This window comes from Neophocaena asiaeorientalis, unplaced genomic scaffold (assembly GCF_003031525.2).
Source record: "Neophocaena asiaeorientalis asiaeorientalis breed wild unplaced genomic scaffold, Neophocaena_asiaeorientalis_V1.1 scaffold313, whole genome shotgun sequence".
Lineage (NCBI taxonomy): Eukaryota > Metazoa > Chordata > Mammalia > Artiodactyla > Phocoenidae > Neophocaena > Neophocaena asiaeorientalis.
In genome coordinates, this window is record NW_020175412.1 from 847,252 (window position 1) to 873,596 (window position 26,345).

The following is a 26,345-nucleotide window of genomic DNA, read 5'->3' on the forward strand; positions in this document are numbered from 1 at the left end:
TGAAGCACAGGCTCTGAACGCGCAGGCTCAGTGACCGTGGCTCACGGGCCTAAGTGCTCCGCGGCATGTGGGATCTTCCCGGACCGGGGCACAAACCTGCATACCCTGCATCGGCAGGCAGACTCTCAACCACTGCGCCACCAGGGAAGCCCCATGTATAAGTTTTTGTGTGAACATGTTTTCAGTCCTCTTGGGTGTATACCTATGAGTGGAATTACTGGATCATATAATAACCCTATGTTAACCGCTTGAAGAACTCCTAGACTGTTTTCCAAAGTGGCTGCACAATTTTACATTTCCACCAGCAATGTACGGAGGATTCCAGTTTCTCCATACCCTCGTTATTTTACATTTTAAAAATTATAGCCCATCCTAGTATGTGTTAATTGGTTTTCTCATTGTGGTTTTTTGATTGGCATTTCTCTAATAACTAATGATGTTGAACATCTTTTCACGTACTTATTGGCTAGCTTCACTTTTTAGCTGTGTGACATTGGTCAAGTTCTTCAACCTCTGAGCCTCGTTGTTCCATCATCTGTAAAAAGGAGGTAATAATGCATCATGATGTTATTGCAAGGTTAATGGACATGAGGTGTACTTGGAACAGTGCCTGGTATATAGTAGGTACTCCGTTGATACCTAGTATTACTTTGCTACTTGAGCTCTAAGTAAGCCGCAAACCAGGCAGACTTTTCCCAGTGAATTTTGTACATCAGTTGTTGAAGTCAAATACTGAGATGATGGTGCCCTTTCATTTGCCAGGGCTGCTTTCCTTTTTTACAGCCTCTGTAGGCCTTTCTTTGCTATTCTGTCAACTTTAGCTCTGTGTCCTTTCTAGTGCTGGTTAGGACCATGGAAGATACACACGAGAGGCAGAAGGAATCTATGGCCTTAAAACTTACAGATGATCGTATTGTCAAATTACTTCCTTGACTGTGTCAGCTGTCCCAGTGCTGTAACAGTTAAGAGGAGAGAAATAATGAAAGAATTTATGTAAGAGGTGGTAGCCCTATGGAAAGTATTTGGAACGTTGGGAAAGACAGGCAATATGGCAGTCTAGGCAGGGAAACCAAGTGAGCAAAGAAAAGGAAACAGTAATCTTGGAGAAGGGTAGTTAGGAAACTAGCCTGGTAGGAGTAGGGTGTTGGGGAATTGTGAGGGATTATTTATGAGATTCTTATTCTATTGTTTTCCATTACTTACCCCAGAATATGTAGTGAAAGAAGTTTTATATCTGGAATCATGAGATTTTTGTTCTAATCTTGGTTCTGCTGCAGATTCGCTAGATAACCATGTCAAGTCATCTGTCATTTCTAGGGGGCTAGTTGCTTAAGCCGTAAAATGAGTAATTGGGCATATGTATATCAAATCACCTTGTTGTACACTTTAAATGTCTTATAATTCTATATGTCAATTTTACCTCAATAAAGCTAAAACTTTTTTAAAAATGAGTAATTGGGATAGGTCAATGATTCTTAATTGGGAGTGTGCATCAGAACCTACTGGAAGCTATTTTGGAATATAGGCATTTTGATCACACTCACGAAATTGTTTCAGCAGATCTGAGGTGAGACACAGGTTTTTATATTTTGAAAATGCTTTCCACATGGTTGTGATTTATATTCCTAGTGTTATAAGAGCCATTCAATTTGTTAAAGATCACTAGTCCTTGGCTTTCTGGAGTTGAAATCACTTGGATGGTGGCATAATCAGCTTCAGACCAGCTAAAGGTAATGTGTTGTAGCCGAAAGAGCGTGGGCTTTGGTGTCAGTCTGACCTAGGTTCCTGTTTCCCAGCTCTGTAGCCCTAAACATGCCACATCACTTCTCTGAGCCTCAGTTTCCTTATCAGAACAGTGAGGCTTATAATGCCCACGTGGTCAGGCTGTGATGATGAGAGAGAACATATCACACTTAGTACTATGCCTGGTACAAGGTAGATGGATGCCCAATCAGTGACTGGTATGAGAGGTATATGCTGGAAGAAACTGTCACCAGGGGACAGCATAAAACTGTACTCCTACCCTGACCTATCTGGAGTTAATCGTAACTCTAGACATAAATATGTTGCAGTGCAAAGTAAGGATTTTTGCTTCCTTTGCCTGGATATCAAATAAATACAGACCTTACTTTGCTATCTGCTTACCAGTGTCCCTCCCCCTGTTGTGACTTAATGTGTGACATGGCTATCTACTGTGACTAGACTCTCTCTCCATAGCTTAGAAAAAGCTTAATGTGTTGAAACTCCTGTCAGACTCCAGAAAACTACCATTCCTTTAAAACTTAAATGAAAAAAATAGGTCAGTTGAGTTCAACAAAACTATCAAGGTCTGCAAGCTCTAGAGACAAAAATCCAAACTTTGCTCCTTCCAGCTACGTGACCTAGGGATGTAATGTAAAATGGGGATAATAATAATAGTTATGGCCTCATAAGATTGTTTTGAGTATTAAATGAGTTAATGCATGTAAAGTAATTGGAACCTTGCTTAACACATGGTACATGTTCAGTATCTGTTAGTAATTATTCATATTACTATGCACCAGATCTTATGTGGGAGCCAGGAATACAGAGATTATAAATAAAGTTTCTGCAGTCAAGGAACTTACTGTGGCAGAACCAGTATGCAGACCATTTGAGTATGCTTTATGTACAACAATAGACACGTGCACAGGAGGGACACTTAACAGTCTGCCTCTATTACATTAAAAATAGTGCTCTCTAGGAATAAGTTTGGTACAATGGAAAGTGTGCATTCTGGAGCTTGGGTTTGAATCCTGTATATACTTACTCAGTATGCAACTTTAGGGGAAGCCAACCTCTCGCAGCCTTAGTTTTTCCATTTCTAAAATAGGGTGAAGTTTCTGACTTCTAACTTTTGGAAATACCCTCCCTATTTGGGTGCCCTGCGGTCTAAGGTGCTCCTAAGAGAGAAAGCAGGGATTTTTTTTTAAAGAGAGGAACTTAGATTCAGATTCTAGCTATATGTCATTTAACCTTTCTGTGTCTATTTCCACTTGTAAGTTTTTTAAAAAAATTATTATTATTATTTTATATTTATTCATTTATTGGCTGCTTTGGGTCTTCGTTGCTGTGCGTGGGCTTTCTCTAGTTGCGGCTAGCAGGTCTACTCTTCGTTGTGGTGCGTGGGCTTCTAATTGCGGTGGCTTCTCGTTGTGGAGCACAGGCTTTAGGCATGCAGGCTTCAGTAGTTGTGGCACGCGGGTTCTAGAGTGCAGGCTCAGTTGCTCTGCGGCATGTGGGATCTTCCCGGACCAGGCCTCGAACCCGGGTCCCCTGCATTGGCAGGCGGATTCTTAACCACTGCACCACCAGGGAAGTCCCTCCACTTGCAAGTTTTTTCATCCATATCTACCTTGTCCATGGTTGTTCTGATGATGAGATAATGTATGTAAAGCACATATGGTATATAGATAATGTATGTAAAGCACATATGGTGCTGAGCAATATATAATAGCTTTATTATCTTTCTAACAAAGTTCTCCTGTTATTGTTTAAAGTAAAAACTTAAATAATATAAACCATGTTAATTTCAGTATTCTTTTAAAGAACCTCAGGCCATAGTTTCATGCAAGGAGTCAAAAAAGACTGGACATTTGAATGAACGCATGGATAATGCTGCCTGTGTTTACAGGAATAATCAAGTTCTAGGGTAGGAGAGGCTTTTTTTTTTAAAGGCTATTTTGTTCAGCCTCATATAATCTTAAATTTCAACAAACTATAAAATTCAGTTACTAACCTTCCTGATTTCTAACCAAATACAGGTCAGCTTCTGTTGCATGATGTGTTCTTCTCTTCTTCCCTCCTAGGTCTTTCAGAGCCTTGAAGACCACCATTTGGAAGTGGTGGCTTTTTTCAGGGAAAATGGCTTCCATGGCCTTCTTGCCCATGACTCCGAGTATGCTCTCTACAATATTCCCTCTTACTATAGTTCCCATGCTCTGAAGCTGAGCTGGAATGGGAAGAACCTTACTACCAACCAGTTCCTGATGCAGGAGGTGGCCAAGCAGCTGGGCCTGAAGCGGATGAATTTCCCCATATTTGCTGCATTGCTAGGTAGGTGGTCCAAAGAACAGACTCCAGTGATTGTTAAAGTTTCCTCTTGCAGTGTTAAGAGATGAAGATTAGAGTGATTTAGGTTATCATTGTTGGATTTATCTTCTGAAAGTCTGCATGCCGAACACTGTGCTTTTGGGCTTCTTAAACTCAGCATGTTTGTCTTATAAATTAATACAGGATATTCCAGAACATTATTTTGGTTCCTATAAAACTTTTTCTTTTGTTACATTCTGTAAGTATTTTATGCAGAGTACCATCTTAGGCCAAAATATCTTACTAGCCCTAGACAACTTTGGTTTCCTACTCAGAGCATTAGCATTTCTTACGCACTGTCTAAATTTAGGTCAAGAACACAAATCATTCTGTATCTTTTTCTTTTTTTTTCTGTTGTGCTAACGTTTTATTATGAAAATTCCCAAAAGTACAGCAAAATTGCAAGAATTTTGCTATGAAAATCCTATATCTACCACCTCTATTCTGCCATTAACATTTTACTTGACTTGCTTTATCATATATCTGTCCATTCTATCCATCATCAATCTTTCTTTTAAAGGAGTATTTCAAAGTAAATTGCAGAGTGTTGATTATGTTTCGAGTTGGTTTTCCAAGTACTGACAGCATGAAGGTTAATATCTTGTCTCAGGTGTGACCTCTGTTTATAATCCCAAAGGATTTGAGCTTGGATAATCTAGTGGGGTCAGCACAAGTTTTGGAATTAGGCCTTGGACAAATCACTGAAGTTACACCTTCCTGGTTTCAGTTTCCTCATCTGTGAAATGGAATAATAATACTTCACAGTGCTATTGATAAGGTTAAATGAAATAAGATATATAAAATACCCAGCACTTAGTAGGCAGTGAGTAATTGGTGGCTGTTATTATAAAAGGCAGCATGACTGGGTGATAGAAAATAGCATGGACTTTGGAGTCAAACATTCCTAGCTTCTTATCCTGGTGTGGGCACTTATTAGATGTGGCCCCTTGGGCAAAGTCACCAGACTTGCTCAAACCTCAGTTTCCTTATCTATAAACTGGAGGTAATAATATTTACACAGTTATTATAAGGATGATATACATAATGCATGTGAAACATAGTAGGTAATCAAACATAGTTACTGTAGTTGTTACATTAAGAATATAGACCTATGTGAATTATTTGATTGTTTTCTCTCCCAGAAGTCCTTTCATGGCCTGGAAGTTCTAAGAAAACATTTGTACAGTCAATAAATGACAAATATACTTTATAGGTAACCACATTCTCCCAGATGAGGACCTGGCCGCTTTTCACTGGAGCCTCTTGGGACCAGAACATCCCCTTGCATCACTTAAGGTAACGTGACCCATTTCCTGCCTGTACATCAGGTTTTGATTGGAGTTTTGGTAGAATAAATATCTTTCATTAGGCTTAAAATATTTCAGACACTTATAGACAAAAACTTTATAATTATGATCAATACCCTTAAAAAGGAAAAACTCAGTTTTCTACCTAATGTGTAGGGAAAAATCCACTTATTCCCTCCTGTGTCTTTCTTTCCTGTGTTTCTCCTTTACTCCCATACTACTACCGCACTCACACAGAACACTTCACTTCTGACACTTCTGGTCACTAAACATGTGGGGGTTTTTCCCTGCACAAAACAGTTTTCTGTGACACCAGCTGGGTGTCCTACAATTTAGCTCAATTCTAACACCAACTACCTGAAGATAGTGTCAGATCACACAAGTTAAGGACTCAGTTCCACAAGACTTCCCCCCCACTTCAGACACCATTCACAAGCCCAGGTTATCACCTGTGCTTCTGACCAACCAACTAACTATAGATTAGAGGTTCCAGTGACCCCCTTCTCAGGTTCAATTAATTTGTTAAAGCACCTCATAGAACTCAGGGAAATACTTACTTACATATATCACTTTATTAAAGGATATGATAAAGGATGAAGATGAACAACTAGATGAAGAGATACATAGGGTGAGGTGTGGGAGGATCCCAAGCACAGGAGCCTATGTCCCCATGGAGTTGGGGTACATCACTCTCCCGGTACATGGATGTGTTTACCAACCTGGAAGCTCTCCAAAACCTGTACTTTTGGGATTTTATGGAGGCTTCATCGTGTAGGCACGATTGATCATTAACTCCATTTTTAGCCCTTCTCCCTTCTCTAGACAATGGGGGTGGGGCTGAAAGTTCCAAGCTTCTAATCATGGCTTGGTCTTACCAGTGACCAGCCCTCATCCAGGAGCCCACCCAGAGTCACCTCATTAGAGGAAGAGATGCTCCTAGTGCTCTTACCACTTAGGAAATTACAAGGGTTTTGGGTGCTCTATGCCAGGAACTGGGGTCAGAGAACAATGTATATTTTCTATTATCTCACACACTTATTATCTTAAGGATTCATACGGACCTGTGAAGAAAAATACTAATACCCCAATAAATGAAGTAATGAGCAAAGGACAGAAGCAGACAATTCACAAAAGAGGAACTAGAGTGGCCAATAATATGAGTGGGTGTTAAACCTCACTGGTGATCAGAGATGCAAATTAAATGAGCAGTGTGATCTTTTTTTTTAACCTAAGGGTTTAGCAAATATTGAAAAATTAGTCTACCCGCTCCTACTGAGGCTGTGTTGAGACTGGTGCTCTCATACATTTCTGGAGGTAGTGTAAGTTTTTGGTGGTATTATATTTCCCTAGTTCTTTCAGTCTCCTAGACTATTTCACACCTTTTCCTCTCTCCTTAAGCCTCTAATGCTCCCTCCTCCCTGCTCACTCTCAGCTCATGACTTGGCTTCCTGTTTCACTGAGAAAATTGAAGCAATGGGAAGAGAACTTACACGAGTTCCCACCCTTTCATCTTCTCACCTGCATGCTTTGCCCGCCTCAGATGACCTGTCCATGTTCCTGTCTAAGGTCAACCCCTCTGCTCTTATGCTGGATCTATCCCCCATTGCTAACTTCTTTTTTTAAATATAAATTTATTTATTTATTTTTGGGTCTTTGTTACTGTGCACGGGCTTTCTCTAGTTGCGGCAAGCGGAGGCTACTCTTCGTTGTGGTGCGCAGGCTTCTCATTGCGGTGGCTTCTCTTGTTGCGGAGCATGGGCTCTAGGCACGTGGGCTTCAGTAGCTGTGGCACACGGGCTCAGTAGTTGTGGCTCGTGGACTGTAGAGCACAGGCTCAGTAGTTGTGGCGCACAGGCTTAGTTGCTCTGTGGCATGTGGGATCTTCCCGGACCAGGGCTTGAACCCGTGTCCCCTGCATTGACAGGTGGATTCTTAACCACTGCACCACCAGGGAAGTCCCCCCCATTGATAACTTAAGGGCATCACTTCAGCAGTTCTCCCCTCTTTCTCCCACATCATCAGTTTCCCTCTCTTATTGGCTCTTTCCCATCAGATGCATAAGCATGCAGCCATCTTAAAAAATAAAACAAAACCTGCTCTTGACTTCACTCCCTCCACCCAAGCTACTGCTCCATATTTCTTCTTCCCTTATAGAAGACTCCTCTAGAGAGTTGTCTAGGCTTGAGCTGTTTACTATCCCCTTTCCATGTTCTGTCTTCAATTTGCTTTGCTGAAATTGCTCTCAACAAAGTCACCATGACCGTGATGTTAATAAATCCAATGGCCAGGTCTCAGTTTTCATCTTACTTTACCATTCAGCAGCATATGACCCAGTTGCTCACTCTCTCTTTCTTAGAACATGTTCTTCACTTGGCTTTAAGGACACCACTCTCTTGTAGTTTCCTACCTACTTCACTGACTGCTGCTTCTGTCCCCTTTGCTGCTTCCTTGTCTTGTCTATTCTTTAACTTTGGAGTGTCCCAGAGTTCTATCCTCAGTCCCTTCTCTTTTCTATCCACACGTGCTGCCTTGGTGATTGATCTCATCTAGTCTCGTGACTTTAAATACCATCTGTCCATTGATGAGTCCTAAATGTATGTCTCCAGCTTTGACCTCCCCTTTGAACTCCAGCTTCTAATATCTAATGGCCTACTAAATATCTCAAAGAAACATGTCCGAATGGAAACTCCTGATCTTTCCTCTAAACCTCTTCCTTCCACAGCCTTCACTAATTTTCATTAATGGCAACCTTATCCTTCCAGTTGCTCAGCCTAAAAGCCTTGGAGTCATCCTTGACTTCTCTCTTTCTCATGCTCCATATCTCCTCTTGTCAGCAAATACCATCAGCTCTTCCTTCAGAATATATCCACTTCTCACCATTTTCACAGCTACTACCTTGGTCAAGCCACCATTCTTGCCTGGATTATTATAACACTTTACTAACTGTTGCTCTTCTCTTGCACTCTTTCTTGCTCCGCCCCCTGGCCCCAAATCTATTCCTAATACAACAGCCAGAGTCATTTTAAAACCTGACTCTGATCATGTCACTTCTCTTTTCAAAATTCTCCAATGGCTCTTTATGTCACTCACCTAATCTTTACCATGGCCTACAAAGCCCTGTACTGTCTGGCCCTCTGATACAGCTCTGATCTCATCTTCCCTTTTCTTTTGCTCATAGAACCTTTGCACTCACCATTCCCTCTGCTTGGAATGCATTTTCCTCCCACATAGATATTTCCTCACTCCTATAGGTTCTCTCAAATGTTCTTTTCTCAGAGTGACCTTTCCTGACCCTGTTTAAAATTACATGCCCTGCCCCACACACAGTTGCATTCCCTACCCCCTTCTCTGCTGAGATTTTCTCCATAGCACTTATCTACATCTAGCACACTATACGTTTTACTTATTCTGTTTGTTTGACTCCCCTTACCCCATCCCAACAAACCTACACTAGAATTTAAGTTCCCTTGAGGGCAGGGAGTTTTGTCTATCTTGTTCACTGCTGTATCCCTGATGCCTAGGACAGTGCCTGGCACACAGTAGGCAGTAAATATTTGTTGAAGGAAGGAATGATTATTTGGCTAAATAATTTATATAAAAAGCCTTTAAGAAGTTTATAGCCTTTTACTCAGTAATTACCATTCTAGGAAGCTTGTAATTAAATAATTGGAAGGTGGATAACAAATCATACCTACATTTCATCACAGCATTTTAAAAACCCTTATTTAAAAAAATTTCAAGCATCACAAAAGTAGAAAAAATAATATAATAATATAGTCAACCATCACTATAACATCTTCCAGATCCAACAGTTATTAAGATGTGGCCACACTTGCTGGGTTATTTTGTTGTTGTTGCTGTTACTAATGTATTTTAAAACAAATGCCAGACCTTAAGTCATTTCACTCCCACGTTCTTTGATATGCATCTCTAAAACATATAGATATTTTCTTACATAAGCACAATGCCATTATTACTCCTAACAAAATTAATGATAATTTCTTGATATCATCTTAATATCTAGTCCATTTTTAGATTTTCCTGATTGTCTCACAAAGGCCTTTCTGTGGTTAGTTCAAATCAGAATCCAAACATGGTCCACACATTACAACATTACCTTTAATAGCAAAAATTTGGAGGCAGCCAAAATGTATCATGAAAGAAAACTGATTAATTATGGCAGTGTCATAAAGCAGTGGTTATCTTTGTAGTGTGATAATTGCTGCTATGGTTTTGTCTTTCTTTATACTTTTCAATCTTGGTTCCAAGTGTTCTGTACTGAAAATTAGGGGGAAGACTAAAAAGATTTTAACTGTCTCTCAGTGAATTAACTGAATTTGAATTCTGTATCTCACCCCTATCTCACCCTTTTTCTTAGTGACCCATCTTTGATATCAGTGTGCCTGGCTTATCTTCCTTCTTCTAGGTCAGAGCTCATCAGCTGGTTCTTCCTCCCTGTGATGTGGTAATCAAGGCTGTTTCTGAGTATGTTAGTTCCATCAAAGACCCCTCAAACCTGGATGTGGTTGGGAAGGATGTTTTCAAACAGTCTCAGGTGAGCTAGCCTCTCCCTTCCTAAAAATGGCCAGTTTTCTTACCTTCACAAATACCACCAGCAGATCTGATCTTTTTTGTGTTGCCTACCTCCTCTCCTCCTAGCTGCTTATCTTCTCTCTGCTTATAGACTGAAGCCTCAAAGTTTCTTTTAGAAAACATCACTAGGCCTGGATTTAAAGGATTCTTTACCTTTTTTCCACTGATTATTAAAGTTATATAAGCTCATCCTAGAAGATTTAGAAAATGTCACTTATGATCTCATTAACCAGAAACAACTTGCTATAGTTATCACTCTGGCATATATCCTTCCCTTTTTTCTTTTTCTGTTTCAGTGTATATTTTAATGTAAAGGAGGTCTTGCTTATTGAAGGATAATGGATACTGAAAAAGACTACTTAAGTAGGTCCACTTAAAACAAGAATCAATGTTTCATTGTTAATAGTGAAAAAGGGGCTCAACTGGGATTTTGTCTTGTGAAATGAAACGAAAAGTTAGGAAAATAAGTTAGTTTTATTTTTTAAAATTTCATCTGTATTTACACTCTGGGTTTTTCAGTTTTATTTTTTAAAATTTCATCTATATTTACACTCTGGGTTTTTCAGTTTTATTTTTTAAATTAACATACAATAAAACTCACTTTTGCATCTGTGTGTAGGTAGTTACACAAATTTTTAACACATGTATTGATTTATGTAGCCAACATCACAATCAGGATCAGAACAGTTGAACCACCCCCAAAATTTCTCATACTTTCCCTTTGCAATCACATCCAAACTTATCCCTAATCCATGGAAACTACCAGTCTATTCTCTGTCATAGTTATATCTTAGAGAATAGCATGTAAACGAAATCATAGAGTATGTAATCTTTTGAGAATGGCATTTTGCATTCAACATAACGCCTTTGAGATTGTTCTAAATTTTTGCATGTTGCGTGTATGGATAATTCATTCCTTTCTTTGCCATTGTGTGGCTATACCACAGTTTGTTTATGCATTCACCCTTAGAGGATATTGAGTTGTTTCCAATTTTTGGTGGTTTGAATAGAGCTTCTATAAACATTTCTGTACAGGTTTTTGTATGAACATAAGTTTTCATTTCCCTACTGTAAATACCTAGCAACGGGATTTCTGGGTCGTATGGTAAGTATATGTTTAACTGTAACTTTATAAGACTCTGCCAAACCGTTTTCCAGAGTGGCTATTCCATTCCTTACCAGCACTTGTTATTGTTGGTATTGTTATTGTTACTATTAGTCATTCTAACAGCTATGTAGTGGTAGTTCATCATAATTTTAATTTGCATTTCTCAAATGACTAATGACGAACATTTTTTTTCTTGTGCTTATTTACCATCCATATATCCTTTTTGGTGAATGGTCTGTTCATGAACAGTCTTTTGCCCATTTTTTAACTGGGTTGTTTGATTACTTACTGTTGAGTTTTGAGAGTTCTTTATATATTCTGCATACTAGACCTTTGTCAGATATCTGGTTTGCAAATATTTTCCCCCAGTCTGTAGTTTGTCTTTACATTCTTTTAACAGTGTCTTTTGCAAAGCAAAAGTTTTCAATTTTTATTAATTTATAACTTTTATGGATCATGCTTTTGGTGTCATGTCTAAGAACTCTTTGCCTAACTGCAGGCACAATAATATTGTCCTGTTTTCTTCTAAGAATTATATAGTTTTACATTTAGAACAAATCATCCATTTTGAGTTCATATTTTTAGAAGTGTGAGGTGTTTTGTTTTTGCATATGGATGTTCAATTGTTTCAACAAAGTTTGGTGAAAAGACTCTTCTTTCTCCATTGAATTGCCTTTGTCAAAAATCAGTTGTCTGTATTTGTGTGGATGTATTTCTGGACTGTATTCTGTTCAGTTGTCCTATGTATCTATCTCTTTTGAAATAGCACACTGTTTTGAATCCTGTAGCTCTATGGTAAGACTTAAGATTGGGTAGTGATTCCTCTAATTTTATCCTTCTTTTTCAAAATTATTTTGTCTATTTAAGTTCATTTTTCTTTCCATATACATTTTAGAATAATATTGTCTATATCTACAAAAAATCCTGGTGGGTTTTAATTGGAATTCCTTTAAATATATACATGAATTTGGTGAGTCTTCAAATCCATGAATATGATATGCCTCTGCATTTATTTAAGTTGTCTTTGATTTAGTTCATCAGTGCTTTATAGTTTTCAGCTTATGTCTTATACATTGTTTTATATTTATACTTAAGTATTTCATATTGCAGGCACCTATTATAAAGGATATTGTTTTGTTTATTTCAGTTTCTAATTGTTCGTTGCTAGTATATAGAAATATGATTGATTTTTGTTTGTTGACCTTGTATGCTGAAACCTTTCTAAACTCACTAGGAGCTTTTTGGTAGGTTTCTTGGTATTTTCTGTATAGGTGATCATGTTGTCAGTGAATAGGGACAATTTTAGTACTTTTTTTTCCAGTCTGTATGCCCTTTTTTTTCCTTGACTTACTGCACTATCTAGGATTTCTAAACAGTGTTGAATAGGACTACTGAGAGAGGATATCCTTGTCTTGTTCCTGATACTTGGGGAAAGCATTCAGTCGGCATTAGGTATAATGATAGGTTTTGTAGATGCATGTTATTAGGTTGAGGAAGATCTCTTCTATTCCTAGTTTACTGAAAGTTCTTATCATTAATGGATGCTGTATTTTGTCAAATGTATTTTTGTATGTCTATTGATAGGATCATGAGCTTTTTCTTCTTTAGTCCATTGATTTTTGAATATTGAGCCATCCTTGCATTCCCAAGATATGGCAAAAATGTATTATTCTTTTTTTACATTGTTGGATATAAATTACTAGTATTTCATTGAGTATTTTTATATGTATTTTCATGAGGAATATTGGACTGTAGTTTTTATGTGTGTGTGTTTTCTTTGTTTGATTTTGATATCAGGGTAATGCAGGACTCATAAAATGTATTGGCAAGTATTCCTTCCTCTTCCATTTTTTGGAAGAGATTGTGTAGAATTGGTGTTTTTCTTCTTTAATTGTTTGGTATAATTTTCCAGTGATGTATCAGGCATGGATTTCTTTGAATTTATCTTGTTTAGGGTTTGCTGAGCATCTTTAATTTCTAAGTATATCTTTCACTAAATTTGAGAAGTTTTCAGCTATTATTCTTCAAACAGATTTTCTGTTCCACATTCTCCTTTCCTCCTGTGACTACAATGGCACCAGTGTTTGACCTTTTGTTATTACCCCATAGATACTTGAGACTCTGTTTTTTAAAAAATTATTTTCCTCTCTGTTTTTCACACTGGATAATTTCTATGGATTCATCATTAACTTTGTTGATTCTTTCCTTGGCCATCTCTTTTCTTTTTCTTTAAATTTTTTTTTATTGGAGTATAGTTGCTTTACAATGTTGTGTTAGTTTCAGGTGTACAGCAAACTGAATCAGTTATACATATACATATATCCACACTTTTTTAGATTCTTTTCCCATATAAACCATTACAGAGTATTGAGTAGAGTTCCCTGTGCTATACAGTAGGTCCTTATTAGTTATCTATTTTATATATAGTAGTGTGTATATGTCAGTCCCAATCTCCTAATTTATCCCTCCCTGCCTTTCACCTTTGGTAACAATAAGTTTTTCTACAGCTGTGACTTGCTTTCTGCTTTTTAAATAAGTTCATTTGTACCATTTTTTTAGATTCCACATGTAAACAATATAATATGATATTTGTCTTTCTCTGTCTTACTTCACTTAGTATGATAATCTCTAGGTCCATCCATGTTGCGGCAAATGGCATTATTTCATTCTTTTTTATGGCTGAGTAATACTCCATTGAATATATGTACCACATCTTCTTTATCCATTCCTCTGTCGATGGACATTTAGGTTGCTTTCATGTCTTAGCTATTGTAAATAGTGCTGCAGTGAACATTGGGGTGCATGTATCTTTTTGAATTATGGTTTTCTCTGGATATATGCCCAGGAGTGGGATTACTGGATCATATGGTAGTTCTATTTTTAGTTTTTTAAGGAACCTCCATACTGTTCTCCATAATGGTTGTACCAATTTACATCCCCACCAACAGTGTAGGAGGGTTCCTTTTCCTCCACACCCTCTCCAGCATTTATTATTTGTAGATTTTTTGATGATGGCCATTCTGACCAGTGTGAGGTGATACCTCATTGTAATTTTGATTTGCATTTCTCTGATAATTAGTGATGTTGAGCATTTTTTAACGTGCTTTTTGGCCATCTGTATGTCTTCTTTGGAGAAATGTCTATTTAGATCTTCCACCCATTTTTTGACTGGGTTGTTTGTTTTCTGATATTGAGCTGCATGTGCTGCTTGTATTGGGTTGGCAAAAAGTTTGCTCGGGTTTTTCTGTAACATCTTACGGAAAAACCTGAGTGAACTTTTTGCCAACACAGTATACTTTGGAGATTAATCCCTTGTTGGTCGCTTCTTTTGCAAATATTTTCTCCCATTCTGTGGGTTGTTTTTTGTTTTGTTTATGGTTTCCTTTGCTGTGCAAAAGCTTTTGTTTCATTAGGTCCCATTTTGGTTTTTATTTTCATTACTTCAGGAGGTGGATCAAAAAAGATGGCTGCAATTTATGTCAGAGAGTGTTCTGCCTGTGTTTTCCTCTAAGAGTTTTTTAGTATCCTGTCTTACATTTAGGTCTTTAATCCATTTTGAGTTTATTTTTGTGTATGGTGTTAGGGAATGTTCTAATTTCATTCTTTTACATGCAGCTGTCCAGTTTTCCCAGCACCACTTATTGAAGTTGGTCATCTCTTTTCTGCTGTAGAACCCATCCAATGAGTTTTTTCTTTTTAATTCTGACTATTGTATTTTTTTTCAGGTTATTTATTTTTTTAAAAAAATTACTTATTTATTTTATTTTTGGCTGTGTTGGGTCTTAGTTGTGGTGTGCGGGCTTCTCTCTAGTTGTGGTGTGTGGGCTCAATAGTTGCAGCGCGTGGGCTTAGCTGCCCCACAGCATGTGTGGGATCTTAGTTCCCCAGCCAGGGATTGAACCCATGTCCCCTTAACCACTGGACCACCACGGAAGTCCCTGAGTTTGTTTCTTTTTGTTTTGTGTTTTAATTTTTATTTTATAGTGGAGTATAGTTTTTTTATTTTTATTTTTTTAACGCTTTGTTTTATATTGGAGTATAGGTGATTAACAATGTTGCATTAGTTTCAGGTGTACAGTAAAGTGATTCAGTTATACATATACATGTAGCTATTCTTTTTCAAATTCTTTTCCCATTTAGGTTGTTACATAACATTGAGCAGAGTTCCCTGTGTTATACAGTACGAGTATTGTATTTTAAATTCTCAAGTTTCCGTTTGGTTCTTCTTTTTTTTTTTTAACATCTTTATTGGAGTATAATTGCTTTACAATGGTGTGTTAGTTTCTGCTTTATAACAAAGTGAATCAGTTATACATATACATATGTTCCCATATCTCTTCCCTCTTGCATCTCCCTCCCTCCCACCCTCCCTATCCCACCCCTCTAGGTGGTCACAAAGCACCGAGCTGTTCTCCCTGTGCTATGTGGCTGTTTCCCACTAGCTATCTATTTTACATTTGGTAGTGTATATATGTCCATGCCACTCTCTCACTTTGTCACAGCTTACCCTTCCCCCTCCCCATATCCTCAAGTCCATTCTCTAGTAGGTCTGTGTCTTTATTTCCGTCTTACCCCTAGGTTCTTCATGACATTTTTTGTTTTTTAGATTCCATATATATGTGTTAGCATACAGTATTTGTTTTTCTCTTTCTGACTTACTTCACTCTGTATGACAGACTCTAGGTCCATCCACCTCACTACAAATAACTCAATTTCGTTTCTTTTCATTTGGCTCTTCTTTATGTATTATCTTTCTTTGCTGAGATTTTCTTTTTTTTTAGTTTTAAATTATTTATTCTTATTTTAAACCTACTCAAAGAATGTTTTTCTCTGGGTAAAAGAGAAGCAGTGAGGATAAACACAAGCAAAATTTTGTTCTTAGCAATTACAGAATTTAAACAGTGGAATGACAGTCTTTTTCAGGGTCCTGACATTTAGGTCGAATTGATTTTGATTTTATGTCTGCTAAATATCACCTACTATGTATACATTTTTTTAAAGTTGAGTTGAGAATTAAAGTGAATAGAGAAAAAGTGTGATCTAGGAGAAAGGTCCTAAGGTCTACTTATTTTTGCTGAGATTATCTATCTTTCTGTTTCAAAAGTGTTTCTCCTACCTTCAAGCATTTTTATAAAGCTGCATAATGTCCTTGTCAGATAAGTTCAACATGTGTGTCATCTCAGTGTTGGCATATATTGATTATTTCCATGCAATTTAAGATTTTCCTGGTTATGCCCAGGCCAAGTAAATTTCGATTGGACATTTTGAATATTATGTTTTGAGGTTCCTAGTCTTATTTCAATATAGTTGGGAATGTTGACAGTTTTGTTTTAAGAGGCAATTGACCCATTTAAGTTCAGACCACAAGTTCTCACCATCCTACCGTGGGCCTTGGTTTCAATGTCAGTGCAATTTTCAAAGCCTTTGCAAACCTATTTGGATCAGTCCCATGAACGCCACCCAGTTGCCAGTCTGGGACTTGGGCAGTGGTTTATCTGTTCAGTTCTCAGAGTCTGTGGTCTGCTGTTTTAAGTGTCAGATCCACACATGTGCTGCTCCCTTTTTGCAATCCCTTCAGTACTTCCCGGTTCATTGGGCCACCCTTTTTCAGCGTCTAGGGCCAAGCAGCAGGAGGACAGAGAAAAAGCATTGAAGGCTCACTCCACCCTACTGAGGCCACTGCTTCTCTGATCAGAGAGGAAGTTTCCTCTTTCAGAGATTGAGCTTCCCGCTATTCCCCTATTGCCACTGCTGCCACCACAGGTTTGTTTTAGGCTGGCACACATGAGAACAGAAAAAAGGAAAAGAAAAATGGGGGTATTTCCATACATTTTCTTGAGTTTTCAGAGACCCTTTTCCCACTCTTCAGGCCAGAACTGGACTAGGGTTTCTCCTGGAGCTCTCTCCACATCAGTGGACGCTTCCAGATTTCAGGCTGCATTGTGTTCACACCAGGGGACATTGGAGAAAAAAGAAATGCTAAACTCACCCTTGGTTTGGTGGTACTTCGAATTCTGGTCTTCTTCCCAGAGTCTTCAAATAGTGGCTCCTGGTTTCTGTAACTACCTTCAGTGGGAACAAAGTGGAGGGTACTTACCCCATCTTATCCAGAATGGAAACCTCTCTATAGATGTTTTTAAATGAATAAAGAATGAAATCAGTGTTTGATTTTGGGGGCATAAGTTTTCCTAACGAAATTTTGTGATAGCACTGTCTAACACCCACTAGTTCACATTTAACTTTCTGGCACAATCATAAAGAGTGTTTTTTTTTTTAAATAAAAAGTATACTTGGGCTTTATTTTCCCAAAAAGCTTACATTCTGTTGATATTCAAATCATTCTCTTTTCAAGTGTCTTGCCTGCCATCATCTTTCATAATTCTCTCTTCCACCATTGATGAACACTAACTGCAACAGATCCTCATTGGTCCATGGCTTCTACTATGATGTGAGCAGTCCTCTATCATGTCCCTTGACTATAGGAAGTCCTGACCTTTATGACAGATTTGCTCATTCACTTTGTTACTTTGCATTGCGCTCTCAGCTGTTTTCATGAGATGATTAGGAAGAGAGTGACTCACAAAAAGAGAAATTGACATGTTGGGTAGGGAGAGATCCTAGTGTTAAGTAGGGAATACTGTTTAGATAGAGAATAAACTTTCCTTCCAATTTTTTATTGTGGTAAAATACACGTAAAATTTACCATCTTAACCATTATAAATATACAGTTGAGTGGTATTAATTACATTCATAATATTGTGCAACCATCACCATCATTCATCCCCATAACTCTTTTTATCTTGTAAAACTGAAACTCTGTATCCATTAAATGATAACTCCCCATTCTCTCCTCCCTCCCAGCCCCTGGCAACCACCATTCTACTTTTGGCCTCTGATTTTGACTACTTTACATACTTCATATAAGTGGAATTATACAATATATATTTTTGCAACAGGCTTATTTCACTAGCATAATGTCCTCAAGGTTCTTCCATGTTGTAGCATGTATCAGAATTTCCTTCTCTTTTAAGACTGAATAATATTCCATTGTATATAAATGTAGGAAAAGTTTTGTAAGTGCTCAATTGAGTGGTGAATATTTTTAATGTTATAGCTTTTGCTTCCCTTTGTAGCTTCATGAGTTTTGGAACTTGGATAATGACTATTCTTAATAACAAGAATCCACTTTTCACTAAACAAAACAAAACAAAATTTTTTAATAGAGACTTTGCTTCTAATTCCACCCTAAATGTTTCACAGTATTTCCTAGTCCTCTTTATATGTATGTTTCGATGTGGTAGTCATCTCAATGTAGTCATTTTTAGCCTGCTTTTTTCACTTAGCATTATGTTTTAAGCCATTTTTCTTTGTTGTATAATTTTCACAAACATTTTTAACAGTTATAGAATTATGAGAGCTCTTTTAACAAACATACAAAAACTGCTAGGCAATAGTGTCAAAGTATGGGGTTCTACTCTGCTACTTCTGGCTTCTGTGGATCTTTAAAAGAAAAGGGCAGGACTTAATTAAATATGATCATATATAAAATACTGAATGAACTTCTGTAGATAAGGTCCCATGTTAGACAGTAGGATATAAATGTGAATAAACCATTCTTTGTCCTCACAGAACTTGAGGTTAAATGGGGAGGTAGAAGCAAATAAATAAGTACAACAAAGAAAAAAAACACAATAAAGTTTTCACAGAAGGAGAGATTTCATAGAATTGGTGCCTCTTTAAGGAAGAGTAAATGTTTGCCTTTCAGGGTACAGAGCAGAGTGGTACACTGAGGTAAGTACACATAATTCAGTATTTCAGGGTATTGGGCCATAGATCTATACTCACTGACATATAATAGTTTATAAGACATACTGTTAAGTGCAAAAAGCAATTTGAAAAACAATATGATAAGATTCCACTTATGTGAAAAAAGCAAAACCATATTGGTGTACATATATATGTGTGTGTATAAACACAGCAAAAGTTAGGACACATACCAAACTGGTAAGAGGTCACTTTTGGGGAGGGGAGTGGATACAGAGATAGAGATATTAAGGAAGATTCTGTATATGGCTTGTATGTCTTAGGAGATTGTTTTTAGTTATTATTATGTGTTATTAAATATAATAGGGAAATAATAATGAATATATAAATAATGGAACCTTGATGCAATGGAATGTTATTTACCTGTCATTCTGTAAGTCAGTAATTTGCAAACATTCTTTAGATTTGAAACCCTTTTTCAAACAATTATGTCCAATTTTTGAAAAAGGAGAGTGATATTTTGTTTCTAAGTGAGGCTGGAGGACCTGGAGATCTTGATATCTGTATTTGTGTGCCTGCATGCAGGCAAGTAAAGAGATCTGGAATGCTGTGTAGATCTTAGAGTGTTAACAATTACAAACTCTGAGAGATAAGATTATAACTGTTTAAATTTTTCTTTTTTATTATATCTTTTAATTTTCCTATAAAAAATAAGTGTTATAGTTAGGAGATGATTTTTTGTAGAAAATATTCAACACTGAGGCTATAGGGTGAATTGGGCCCTCTCATGCACTGATGATGAGAGTATAACTTGAGACATCTGCTTTGGAAAGAGATTTAGTATCATGTGTCAAGAGTCTATGAAAATGACCATATCCTTTGACCTAGTAATTCTACTTCTAAGAATATGCCCTATGAAATAACCCAAGAAAATTATGTAAAAATATGCTCATCAGAGCATTATTTATAATGAGAAATTAGAAATGACTTTAATATCTTATATTCTATTTGATGAAATATTATGAAGGTCATAAGTTATATTCGAGAGGATTTGAAAATTACATTGGAAAAAGCTTGATAAGGAAAAGCCCCTTCTCAATCAGCCCCAACCCCGCAGAGGTAAACGGTATTTTCTATCACCATAGATAAGTTTCGCTTCTACTTGAACTTTATATTTACTCTTTTGTGTGTCTCTTCTTTCATTCATTATTATGTCTGAGATTAGTCCATGTTGTTGCATATATCAGTCCTTTGTTCTTTATTACTGCACAGTTTTTTATCATATGAATATGCCATAATTTATCCATTCTTCTGTTGATATACATTTGAGTTATTTCCAGTTTGGAGCTATTAAATAAAGCTGTTGTTAGTATTCTTGTTCATATTTTTTGGTGGACATGTGTACTCATTTCTCCTGGATAAATACTTAGGAGTAGGATTGCTGTGCCATATGGCAAATATATGTTTAACATTATAAGAAACTGCCAGACTGTTTTCTCAACTCTACCAATATACATTCTTACAAGCAGTGTATTGGGATTCCAGTCACTCTATATCCTTGCCAGTGCTAGATATTTATAGTCTTTAATTTTAGCCATTCTGGTGGATATATAGTGACTTCACATTGTGGATTTTGTATATGTTTAAGAGGTTCTGGTTGTAATATTCATACCTTTTGAACCAATAATTCCACTTTGGGGACATTTTCATATGGACATAATCTGAAATCCAGAAAAACTTATACGTGCATATATGTTCTTTTCTGTGTAAGTTATAATAGCCAAATGTGAGAAATAACCTAAATGTCAGGTATTAGAGAAGTAGTTAAATAATTTATGATATATGTATAATGATAAAATATTCAGCCATTCAAAATTATCTTGTAGTGTAATGAAAGCAAGATATGAAATTGTACACAGAGTACGGTATCAACTATAGAAAAAATATGTGTATTAAAATAGACTAGCCATACTTCAACAAAAAAATGTATTTTAAAAATTAGTGGAGGGCTTCCCTGGTGGTGCAGTGGTTAAGAATCCGCCTGCCAATGCAGGGGACACGGGTTCGAGCCCTGGTCCGGGAAGATCCCACATGTTGCGGAGCAAGTAAGCCCGCGCGCCACAACTACTGAGCCTGCACTCTAGAGCCAGAGAGCCACAACTACTGAGCCCGCGTGCCACAACTACTGAAGCCCGTGCTCCTACAGCCTTGTGCTCCGCACAAGAGAAGCCACCGCAATGAGAAGCCTGCTCACTGCAACAAAGAGTAGCCCCTGCTCGCCGCAACTAGAGAAAGCCTGCATGCAGCAATGAAGACCCAACACAGCCAAAAAAAAAAAAAATTAGTGGAAGGAAGCACACCAAAATATCTTTGGGTGATGGTACTGTGTAGTCTTTTTCTCCTATCTTTATGTATTTTTTCTAATGATCATGTGACCATTTTAGAATAGCACAAAATGTAAGTAAACTTTATTTATTTATTTTTAAACTTAGTTTTTTTAAGTATTCCATCTTTTATGTTCTATAATGCTCTCTCCCTACCTAAACTTTTCTGCAGCATGAAAAATTGCTCCCTTGGGTTTCTTTAAACATTTGATTTCTGCTACTGTTTTGACTCTCAAATTATAAATTGCATGACAAAGACACTCTCATGTTATTTCTTCTTCTGAACATTTGATGTTCCAACATCCAGTCCAGGACAGAAGATAAAATAGAACGATTCAAGAAAGCAGTTGAGTACTATTCAGTCACAACCAAACTCTCTTCGCTGCCAGTGGGTCCCTCCTCCTTTCTAGGTAAGGCTTCCATTTGACCCTGAGCTGCTCTGTCTATAGAGGAAACTGAGTTAGTCCCTCAGGAACTCCTGGGACAGAGTGGAATCACTTATTTGTATTGCACCCTTCTAGAAGTCATTCCTATTTGATAGACATCCTTTTGATTTCCATGTAATAAGAGAGGTGACATGAAACAGGGCCCTCATTTCTTGAATTTATAGATGGAATCCAACGCTATTTCCTTAGGTTGGGCTTCTTCTGGTGCTAATCTCCGTTGTGGCCTGGTATATGTAAAATTGCCCTGTCTGTGGGGTCAGGCCTGAGTTTGAATTCTACCTCTGCTATGTACTAGCTGTGTGATCTTTGCAAGTCACATCTGTATGAAATGTGGCTCAGGATACCTCCTTAATAGGGTTGTTATCAGAAGAAATAATTTATGTAAGGTTCTTGGCATGGCACATAGTAGCTGTTCAATAAATTGTTAACTTATTTATTAATAATAATTTCTCAGGTGTTTTGAGATTAGCAGAATATAACAGGGTACAGTTATTAGGATTGACTAAAGGATAGCCCTTTCTCTTTGCTTCAGGTTTTCGGAATAATCGACTTGGAAATCCTCCCATTCCACGAAATCAAATGGGCACTATCTCTGCTGGAAAGCCAATGGTAAATATCTTTTAAGAAGCTTGACACCATTTGATAGCATTAGACTTGGGTTGCTTCCCGATTTTTATAATCTGAGTTAAGGAGTTAGGGTGATTCAGTATTATCAGAATGTCAGTACTATCAGAATGTCATGTTCTCAACTTGAGGCTGGCAGACTCTGTAAAGAAAACATCCAAATCAGTAACCACTAGGGCATTGTGAAGGTAAATTAGATAATGTTGGAAGAATGGTTCTAGGAGACATAGATTTGTCCATTGTCCTGCCTTTGGAGGATTCTGTCCATACATCACTGTTAGAATTATTTCTTGTTATTCTCAGTAGGTTCTTTGTATCCAAACAGTTCCAGCTACTGGCATCATCCACTATGTCACAACTTCTGGGGAAACCATCTTGGAGCCTGGTAAAATGTTAAATAAAGAGCTTTTCTGTCTGTTTTGTCCTTTAGTTTTCTCACCACGTGCCCCAGAAAATGAAATATCCACCACCATTCCCAGTGGGACCCAACTCCTCTCTTCTCTTCTCCCCCCATGCTTTGGGGGAATCCCATGCTTTTTCTGAGGATCCCATGCTGCAGGACAGCCCCTTTGCCAGTTGGGCTGTCTCTTATGATTCCTCTGCATCCCAGTTTCCCAATTACCTGACTTCCAAAGCCTCACCTCCTTTGGGACCAGACTCTTCCCACTCCTCTTCCTCTGATGCTGATGAGCCAAATGGAGCCAGCTCTGAGTAAGTATCTGTACAGGCACCCCAGGGAACAGAATTCTGAAGCATCTGTATTCTTTTGCGGTAACCTAGGTAGGGAATGTGGGAAAGTGTATGTTCCTGGCTTTTCTCTGTGACTCTTTGCTCTTAAGTGAAGTAGGAAAATTCTCTCTATGCTTGGCTACTTCATGCTCATCTGGACCCTGTACAAGTGGTAATTTTCAGATACCCAGGCCACTGAGGTAGAAGGCAGCATAGCAGCTGGTTAGGGAAGCCCTGGTAGGGGTGTGCTATGTATCATGTCTATCATCTCTCAATTTGTGAAGGGGAGTAGGTTGAATGGGAAAAAAACTTGAAAGACTTTATAGAGTTGAGGTATTGGAACAGTTGAGTATGCAGTTATATTGCTTGGTAACTAAGACAGGGTTCTGAGGATTAGAACAGTGAGATTTTATATAAGCTCATTTGTTCTTAGATTATTCCTCCAAGCAGATTATTCCTGGGAGACAGAGCTGCTTTGAGGGTTTTTTGGGTTTTTGTTTGTTTGCTTGCTTTTATATTTATTTATTCATTCATTTATTTTGGCTGCACTGGGTCTTAGTCGCGGCATGCGAGCTCCTTAGTTGCGTCATGCAGGCTCTTAGTTGCAGCATGCATGCGGGATCTAGTTCCCCAACCAGGGACTGAATCTGGGCCCCCGGTATTGGGAGCATGGAATCTTACTCACTGGACAACCAGGGAAGTTCCTGAGATTTTAAATTGTAGTTATTTCCTTAGAACATGAGCAGACTCTAAACATGGCCTCTTATAAGGTATAAAGAATTCAGAATGGTTCCCATGACTTTTAAAAAAAATTTTGGCTCTGTTGGGTCTTTGTTGCTACGTGTGGGCTTTCTCTAGTTGTGGCGAGTGGGGGCTACTCTTTGTTGCAGTGAGCGGGCTTCTTATTGCGGTGGCTTCTCTGGTTGCAGAGCACGGGCTCTAGGCACATGGGCTTCAGTAGCTGTGGCACGTGGGCTCAGTAGTTGTGGCTCGCGGGCTCTAGAGCACAGGCTCAGTAGTTGTGGCACACGGGCTTAGTTGCTCCGTGGCATGTGGGAGCTTCCTGGACCAGGGCTTGAACCTGTGTCCCTGCATTGGCAGGCAGATTCTTTACCACTGCGCCACCAGGGAAGCCCGGTTCCCATGACTTTTGATTGCTTTGGTTTATATCAGATGAAAGAAGCCAGGAAGATAGTGATGGCCACTGAGAGGAAAGGTATCAGGTCCAGTGCTAACCCAGTATCCTGGCTTCCAAAGGGTTTGTTAAGATTCCTTGGAATCAGAACAGGCATCTTGAGTTGGAATGTCATTATCAACCCCCCTTCTCTCTTCTACACTATCTTTTAAAACCTTCTAGTCACATCACAGAAACACTTCAGCAGCAGCCTGGATGGGAGGATCCAAATGGTGACAGAGGGTCTTGGGTACAGCCTATCGATGCTGGAGTTTCAGATGCCAGCCTGGGTGATGGTGAGCCCCACATCCCATCTCTGCTCTCTATGTCTACGAGGAACCACATGGACATCACCATTCCACCCTTACCTCCAGTAGCTCCAGAAGTCTTGCGGGTTGCTGAACACAGACATCGAAGGGGTCTTATGTACCCATATATCTACCATGTCCTCACTAAGGTGAGAGAACACATCAATACCTACCTCCCTGTTCTTAACACTGTACTTCACACTTCCTAGGACTGTAAGTTACCAGAGAAAATTCTGATGATTGTATCTGAAAGGAGATCAAGTGTGCTGGGGCCCCTCATTGTATCAAGGGTCTCTAGTGAGGTGAGACCAGCAAAAGATGGGACTGTGCAGTAAATGAGGCCTAGAAGAGAAGTATAATTGTGAGATTTTGAAGAAGATAATGCACCATGTTTGTGGGCTCTGGTCTAGGGATGGACACACTCTAAGAAGAGGCATTATGCCCTTGTTCTTTACCTCTCCATCTACTTCTCCAGAGCTATTCCCTTCCTCCAGTCTTACCATACAAATCTATCCCTCAGCAAAATGTCTAAGATGAATTTTCTCTATTTAGTCAGCTGTAGATAGTCATAGCAGAGACTTTAAAAATGGAATTTAGCTTTTAAGCTGCCTGTGGTCAGTTCGGCTTGTTACAACTTTTTTTAGTCTGAAATTCTGTCTAAATACAAGTAGAAAATTTAATAGTGAGGCTACAGTTCATTACTGTTTCTTCTCAGCTCAATTCCAAACCTTGAGGTAACTCATTTTCTCCTTTCTCCTGTACCATTTTCTCATTAGGGTGAGATTAAGATCCCTGTATGTATTGAGGATGAGTGTAACATGGAGCTGCCTCCAGCTGCTCTCCTGTTCCGGTCAGCTCGTCAATATGTATATGGGGTCCTTTTCAGTCTGGCAGAGACACAGAGGAAAATGGAACGCCTGGCCGTACGGCGGCGGTTGCCTGTAGAAGGTATGTGTGGTTCTAGCTTTGACAGTTCTCTCAATGCTTTGACTCAGGGCAAAAATGTCTATGCAAGTACATCATACTTTTGGCTATGGAATAGTCTTTAAGAAAGTGCATAATTCACCGGAACATATACTGGTATGGGAAATGCATTAACTTAAGCCCAAATTCTTTAATCCTTAGGCATTCAGAGTGACTATTACTTATAAGAGCCATGCTGGACTTTGGGAATGTAGAAGTGTATCTGACACAGTCTCTCCTCCTCAGTGAGGTTTCTGTTTTGGGATTTGATCCTGTAGGTAATTGGAGCCATTGAGATGTTTTAAGCTGCAGAGTGATATGGTCAAATTAGCATGTTCAAAAGAACCAACTAGATTTCTGCTTCTGGGAAGATGGAATAGATATACTTTTCCCTATTCCTCCTGCTAAATAAAAGTAAAAGTTCAGGATATTATATACAAAACAAGCACAAGATACTCTAGAAGGTGAACAGAAGGTGACAGATTGGCTAAGGGCCTTGGGATCCAAGGAATGCTGCAGTAGTGAGTTCCCTGGGTTTTCTTTGTGCCTTATATATCCCAGACTGTGTGCAGGACAAGCTGGCAGCCCAGAAACACCAACAGGTGCAGACCAAGAAAAGCCTGCTCTCTCTAGCCAAAGTACACAGAAGGAACAACCTAGTAATACAGAAATCTTTTAGATAATAACTACTCTATTCCAGCCAAACACTAGAGAAAAACTGTAGCCCACTCTTACCCCTACCAGCAAAGGCCAAAGGAAGAACCTAGACTTCTACCATTGCCAGACTGTAAGAAGGTATACCACCTGCTCCTGCTGTGGAAGTGTCAGACAAGGG

General features: G+C 38.4%; 1 protein-coding gene across 2 annotated transcripts in view; it reads left to right on the plus strand.

Annotated features, from left to right (window-relative positions):
• The window catches only part of FAM120C (family with sequence similarity 120 member C), a 132,757-nt gene that overhangs the window by 23,394 nt on the left and 83,018 nt on the right, over window positions 1-26,345 (plus strand). For both annotated transcript variants that reach the window (XM_024767194.1, XM_024767193.1), the window contains exons 2-9: window positions 3,828-4,074; window positions 5,324-5,406; window positions 9,844-9,972; window positions 21,574-21,676; window positions 22,245-22,321; window positions 22,767-23,047; window positions 24,423-24,696; window positions 25,324-25,495. In XM_024767194.1, the coding sequence (XP_024622962.1) occupies window positions 3,828-4,074; window positions 5,324-5,406; window positions 9,844-9,972; window positions 21,574-21,676; window positions 22,245-22,321; window positions 22,767-23,047; window positions 24,423-24,696; window positions 25,324-25,495 (1,366 nt within the window). The remainder of the gene's footprint in view (window positions 1-3,827; window positions 4,075-5,323; window positions 5,407-9,843; window positions 9,973-21,573; window positions 21,677-22,244; window positions 22,322-22,766; window positions 23,048-24,422; window positions 24,697-25,323; window positions 25,496-26,345) is intronic.